Source organism: Capsicum annuum, chromosome 3 (assembly GCF_002878395.1).
Source record: "Capsicum annuum cultivar UCD-10X-F1 chromosome 3, UCD10Xv1.1, whole genome shotgun sequence".
NCBI classification, from domain to species: domain Eukaryota; kingdom Viridiplantae; phylum Streptophyta; class Magnoliopsida; order Solanales; family Solanaceae; genus Capsicum; species Capsicum annuum.
Genome location: NC_061113.1, coordinates 5,100,003 through 5,107,612, shown reverse-complemented (window position 1 = coordinate 5,107,612; position 7,610 = coordinate 5,100,003). Strand labels below are relative to the sequence as shown.

Here is a 7,610-nt window from a genome sequence, read left to right as displayed (position 1 = left end):
CACCTCCACCCAAACCACCACCACCTACACCTCCACCTAGACCGCCACCAGCTCCTCCACCAAGACCAGCTCCACCTCCTAAACCACCACCTGCACCTCCACCTAAACCACCACCGGCTCCTCCACCAAGACCACCTCCACCTCCCAATCCACCACCCGCTCCTCCACCTAAACCACCGCCAAGACCAAGACCTCCACCATGTCTAAACCCTTTACTATAAATCCCATGTCCTAAACCCCCACCAAAACGGCGATGCTTAAATAGTAACTTCTCATCTTCCACTCCCTCCCTAACATGATCCGCAACAACATAATTTTCTACAACAAACACAAGCAATAGAACGAGAATCCCAACACTACGAGCAGACAACAATAAATCCATAATGACTCGTATTTTTAGTTAAACCCTATAAGAAATGAACACAACTAATAAAAATCCAGGACATGCAAGAATGTTTAACAATATGAGCCTATTATATAGTGCAAGAAAAACACATGGTAGGTCCACTTATAGAACTGAACTCAGCTGTCACATTCAAATTGAGTAAATGCTTGCTACTCTCCAATTGGGCAGAGGATTTAATTCTTGCAACTCCCTTCTACCCCTCACTCACTTACAAAGTCACAAAGCCATCACTATTTTCATTACTGCTTTTAATTTGGCTCTGGAAATTTGACTTTTTGGGTGTCTCTCATTTATTATGAATTTATCCAAAAGTTCCAAAATCACTCTATTCAACTTTATTTATTCAGCTTATTAAAAATAATTATCCAACTTTACTCATATTTAAATTTATAAAACTAGGAGATAATTATCATTTTGTATCTAATTTACTCTTATTGTTAAATATTACATTCATTTTTTAATATTTATTAGATGATTATAATTAATAGGTATAATATAAATAATATTAATTTATTTTTTTATTTTTCAGGAATATATCAAGTTAAACATGAACAAGTAAATATGGACAAAAAAAGTACAAATAAAGACCGTTCAGATCAACAATGTGAACCAATGGCAAAATCATAATTTTCAATAAAACCATGTGAATATAAATCGTGAATCCTCCTCTAAGTCAAACAAGGTGAACAAGTAGCAAAATCATGATTTTCAGTAGGAGGGTTTAAAATATACATTAAATAAAAACATTTTCAACATCTATTATGTATAAATTAAAAAATAATTTTCATAACAAATACTTATTAAGACATTATCAACTTTATTGCAAATAAATTCTAAGTTATAATTTAGGAAAAATTCATTAATGCCAATCAAAATTTATTTATTTATATAGATGAAAAAGAATAAGAGATAAGTAAAACTTAAATATGCATGCACATAACATATTTTTAATGCAAGTGATATTAGAATAAAAGCCATAAAAAAAATAAACATTAGACTTTGCAACAAACTTATAAAAAAATTGTTCTAATTACAATGTTAATTAACTTAAATAAAAATTTATAATATATAGGTTTAAAAAATAAAATATTATATTCAATATTAAAGATGCTATATAAATGGAAGATTCAAAATGACCAGGGTAAAATAGGCATTGCATATCATATGGGGGGGGGGGGGGGTGTGACTTTTCCAAAGTTGAGGGATGTAAATGATTTTCACCCTCTTATATACAGTATACTTTTTCATCGAAGTTGTTCCTAATATAAACTTCGATAATACAAAATCAATTTAACGTAACAAAAAGTTACAATTATTAATCAAATAATTGATATGAGAAAAGTTTCAATTTATATTATTTTTTATATAATTTTTAAATAATAAAATATTTAATTGAACTAATCGAATTTAGCTTATAAAATTAATCAAAATATTATATATTGGCAATGTATAAAAGAACCATGAGTTGCAAAGAAAATAAAGGAATAAGACATAAGAACTCTCTGAACTGTAATGAAATTATCAATTATAAACCTAAATTATGTGAGGGTTGTATTACGCCATATATAACTTGATTTTTCACACCCCCTAAACTATGTAAGGGTCTTGTTACCTGTAACTTAATTTTTCAGTAATATTTACACTCCTAAATTATGTGATGGTCCTATTATCTTCACGAACTATGTGAGGGTCGTATTACCTTCTTAAATTATGTATGCGAGGATATCCTATTAACCTTTGAATTTAATTGTCAGATTTGGTATGCATCTATGCAGTGGCGGATGTAGAGTAAAAGGTGTGGGTTCCCGGGAACCCACACCCGCTACCGTAAGGCTTAAAATTACATAGAAAAATCATCAAAAGTTATAAATATTAATAGGTGGGAACCCATAACTAAACCAAGGGATAACTTAGTGGTAGAAAATGAGCCCTTGGGAACCCAAAAGTTAGAAATTCTGGATCCGCCTTTGCATCTATGAAGCTGCATTACCGATCGTTTTGATATCTATAAAATTATTCTTGATATTTTTCACAAATTTTCTTTTATGAAGCCGTCATACTTGTAAAGTTGATATTTTGCACAAGTTTTCTTGATTTATTTAGTGTACATAGCTCACAGGTTGTTCTTGTTCATGCCATTAGATCATCAAAACTGGACCAAAATTGCATAAAGAACTGCCCCAAAACAATAGTTAAAATTAGACCAAAAATCCACCAAGTTCTGTTCAAAAAAACTGCATTTAAATAACAGTGAAAGTTAGACAAAAATAATCCAGGAGTTCGAATAATATGGTAAGATTAAGTTTGGGGGAGGGGGTGAAGGTAATAAAATCCTCACATAGTTCAAGAGTGTGTATAATAGTAAAAGAATTAAGTTAAAAGAAGAATTAATACATAAAAATGATCCTAAACTTGACATCAAATTATAATTTTGATCTTAAACTTTGATAGTGCACAAATAGGACCTTTAACTATTCAAAACCTGAACAAATATGACCTCTGATTTTGCAACCCCATGTGTGGGTTTCACTCGCGCCTACATGGAAAGGTAATCCAATCACACGGTGCCACATCGTTAAAAGGGCTGACTTGGAGGGAGGTCATATTTGTGCAGGTTTGAATAGTTAAAGGTCATATTTGTGCACTGTCAAAGTTTTGCTTTTTGTCTTAAAAAGGCGTCGTTTTTATTATTATTATTATTATTATTATTATTATTATTATTATTATTATTATTTTTATTTCTATAGCTGCAACAGCTAACTTTTTTTTTAATTAAAAAATTGAACTCGCACAGTAGGCTGAAGGAAGCGCCCAAGAAGAGCAAATAACACCACTGGGCTATCTAAGTGTCTTGTTTCATGTGGTTCAACATTAATATACGTATATAAACATAGATTTTTTACCTTATATATATAACGTAATTTTTTTACCGAGGGGTTCGGGTGAACCCCACGGCAACCACGTAGGTCCTTCCCTGCATTAATTTAATAACATTGTAATAACATTAATTTGATAACGTTAATTTAATATACTACTACTATCCTTAATAACGTTAATTTAATAACGCTATAATTTTTTTATCATTAGTATAGTTTCATCTTTAATTTAATAGTTAAATAAATTATATTTAGATATATTATATAACTTAAATTTGCCCTCTCTTTTATAATATATATACATACCCGCGTGATTTTTTCGTATGAGGTTGACCCACCTAATTAATAAATCTTCAATATTGCTCTTTTTCCGCAATGACAAAAGAAATTCGATGTCATTTTCATCTTTGAGCCAAAAATAATAAAAAAATAATAGTGAAAAGTCATTTAAAGGTCATATTTGTGCAGTTTTGAATAGTTAAAGGTCATATTTGTGGACTGTAAAAGTTTACAGTCATATTTATGTATTATGCCCTTAGATTTTAAGCTGGACGCGCCCAGTTTTGCGTGTTGAACACGCGTTTTGCCACGTAGAATTGGAGGTCATATTTGTGCAGTTTTGAATAGTTAAAGGTCATAATTGTGCACTGTCAAAGTTTAAGATCAAAGTTATAATTTGGTGTCAAGTTTAGGGTCATTTTTATGTATTAACTCTTAAAAGAACGGTAATAGAACTCTCGTATAGTTTAAATATATATAACTCGCAGTTTTAATTTGTGATAGTTCGAAAGTTTCATACTCCCTCCGTCCCATTTTACTCGTCCCAAATTTTCTAATTTATTGTCCTTTTTTACTTATCAAGATAAGACAAATTTTTTTTTCCATTATACCCTTAGTGTAATTGATTACTCCTTATTATTAGCATTCTTGAAAAATGTTGCAAAGAGGAGTACCATTAAGAGTACACCATTAAGAATATAAATGGTGCTTTGGTATTAGCCATCCATCAATATTGGAACTAATAACAAGACACAATTAAGAGGGGCAAAATGGTAAAGTTACATTATCTGTCATTGTTTTCTTAATAGTTGTGTCATCCTAATTTGGGACCCGTAAAATGGGATGGAGGGACTACCTTATATCAAAAATAAAAGAGATAAGCATTCAGTATCTCCTCGAATTATGGTCAAAGTTGCTACGATACATTTCAATTTTATAGGGTCCTATTAATTCCTGAACTCAATTTTAATGTATTTTTGTCAACCTTTTGTGTTGATTTGACACCTTTATTACATAAAAATGGGGTCCACGTAAAAGGTGTCACATCAGCTAAAAAGGTACACTAAAATTTAGTTCAAGGGTAATAAGACTCCCGTGAAGTTAGAATGTGTCGTAGCAAATTTGATCATAGTCCAGGAGTACCAGATGCTTTACTCAAAATAAAAAGACGATTACTTTGACTCTTTTTGTAGAATTGAACTCCGTAAAAATGTGTTTAATAATAAATTTTTTATTATAAAATAAGAAAGAATAAAGAAGAAGAGTAGAGAGAATAGAGAAAGTAATTGTTATTTCTTCTCTTGAGGGATGAGAGATCATAAGATTGTAAATACAATGAACAAAACCTCTCTATTTATAGGGGAAATTTACTCCTAGTCTGAGTAAAAGACGGATACTTCAAATCCTAATAAATATCAAAGTAGATCTTGATAGACATTCACTATAATGTAAATACATTTATAACACTCCCCCTTGAATGTCTAATTGGTAGATAATGTGCCTCGTTAAAACCTTACTAGAAAAAAAAATCTAGTGAAGAAAAAAGAGTACACATCTCTAATAATACGTATTTCGGCTGCCTCATTAAAAACCTTACAAGGAAAATCCAAGTGGGACAAAACCTCGTAAGGGAAAAAGAGTACAGCGTGTATTAACTCCCTCTAATGAGAACATCCTTGAACTTTTGCATCCCGATCTTGTGCACCATCTTCTTAAAAGTTGTAATTGGAGAAGACTTGATGAATAAATCAGTCTCATTGTCAGTTGAACGAATCTGTTGCACGTTAATATCATCATTCTTTTGTAGCTCATGTATGTAGAAAAGATTTGGCAAAATGTACTTTGTTCTATCTCCATTTATGAATCCTCCCTTAAGATGTGCTATGTACGCTGAATTATCTCTGTATAAAATTGTGGTTAGATTGCCATATTTCACACTATATTTTTCTCGAATGAGATGTATCATGGATCTCAACCATACTCATTGATGACTTGCTTCATGAATAGTTATTATCTCATCATGGTTCGATAAAGTGGCTATGATAGACTGCTTTGTATATCTCCAAGATATGGCAGTATCCCCACATGTGAACACATTGTATGTTTGAGACCGAGATTTATGCGAGTTAGATGAGTACCCAACATCAGCATGACCAGTAAGATCGGGACTGCAATCTTTAGAATAAAATAAACTCGTGTATCTTATCCCATTTCGATGTCTCCTAGTAGGAGTAGAAATATACCTTGCTAACAAATTGAGCGAAAGGCTATATTGGGTCTTGTAGTTTTTTACAAGATACATGAGTGCACCAATTGTACTATGATATGGTACTTCATAACCAATCCAAATTGGTATATTTCTTATTTCAGCAAATAATCTTATTGCTTTTGAAAACTCTCCAAGAGTTTCGATAATTTTCAAGCTATAAGCTTAGACAATATAAGGATTATCAATAAGTTTCCCAGAAACTTTTATATTTTGAATCCTTAAAGAAGTTTTCATAAAAATTGTGTCAAAGTGACAATATTCAACATTTTATGTGTGACATCTTCAAGTGTCTGGACTGAAAATCAAATAAGTTTTCACTTGATTTCAACAAGCATCCTTTCATGTCTCTTGATAAATGTTTCTACGTCAGCATGCTTAAATTAACGTAGAATTCAGATCCTCGTAATCTTTCACAATATTACGTCAATATTGTGTCAAAGATATTGATGATATATTATTTTGTATCGGTTCACAATGCGACATAACATTTGAGATCTCATCACTTCATTATTTTCAAGTACATGAACCTCTCATAAGGTTTCATGAAGTGGTATGTCGTAGGCTCTTCAAGAGCTCATTGTCTTCTTATTATGATTATTTGCTCCTTATTTTTCAAAGACTATTTCATTTAGAACTGATCAGTCTACCACGCTTCACGCATGCATAGACTTTGTCTTTTAGGAACACAAAATAAAAGCACTTGTGCTTAATATGAGATGCTTTCAGCATTTGACTTGATTATCTTTTGGATAAGGATATGGTGATAATTCCTAACATATTTCATAGCGCTTATAATCTCCCTCTTATGTTAGGAAAACTAACATACATCCTCCACTTCTTTGAGGAATCCTACCGTACATCAAAACTATTAGATGGAATAGTTGGTTTATGACCTTGAACCAATTGAGGGGGAAGAAATAATCATAATTTATTGGTCTAATGCATACTAGTGTTATTGTATGCAACATATCATATTTTAGACCAACACATGAAGTTTTGTTCTCATTACCGATGGTTTAGCTATTTATCGAAGGCATTCAATGTCAAACCATCATCATCAAGATAACTTTCTTGATTGAACAATCTGAAAATTAGGTTCTTAACTCAATTTTATTGAGCACGCAACTTTATGAATGCCAAACTGCAGGTTGACAATGAATGTACATGTGATCATCTTATTGATGCATCTTCTCAACATATCACATGATAGGTGAACGGGCCCTTATTCACCTTTTATATTTTTCAGATTTAAGGAATTCAATCCCAACATTAGTTGGTCCAACCAACTTATCATGAGAACAAATGACATAAATAATTCTCGAAGAATCTTCTAGTTTTTCAATGCATGTCTAATATTCAATATGCACATCTTCGAGATGTCACAATCGTTCATATCAATTTATGAACTTTTATTCTAGTAAACTCCAAGTTTACCATGACATGTACTTTTTTTTTTCTTTAGTAAATTTCAGATTTACTATTACATGAATAAATTTTAGATTTACTACTTTAGAAGTAGATTTCGAAATAACTCTTCTCAATTATTCTGCCTCATTCGAAGGTGAGTTGTGATACCATCACAATCAAGTACACGTTTGCATTAATAAGCTTCTCATTTCCCAGGAATGAAATATAATCGTGTCTTAAGTCTATCAAATTATGATAGCTTATAACCTCTTTCAAGATTTTGCTACTTCAGAAGCAAATCGAGGCATACATATGATGTAAAGAATTTTTCTCTATCATATCTTATGATCATAATATGTGTGTGAAAATATCA

At 31.5% G+C, this 7,610-nt stretch overlaps 1 protein-coding gene across 1 annotated transcript in view; it reads right to left on the bottom strand.

Moving 5' to 3' along the window:
* Nucleotides 1–592, bottom strand: part of LOC124896960 (glycine-rich cell wall structural protein-like) — a 1,250-nt gene extending 658 nt beyond the window's left edge. Inside the window, exon 1 of the mRNA XM_047408937.1 lies at nt 3–592. Coding sequence (XP_047264893.1) covers nt 3–382 — 380 coding nt within the window. The 5' untranslated portion in view covers nt 383–592. The remainder of the gene's footprint in view (nt 1–2) is intronic.
* Nucleotides 593–7,610: the final 7,018 nt, after the last annotated feature.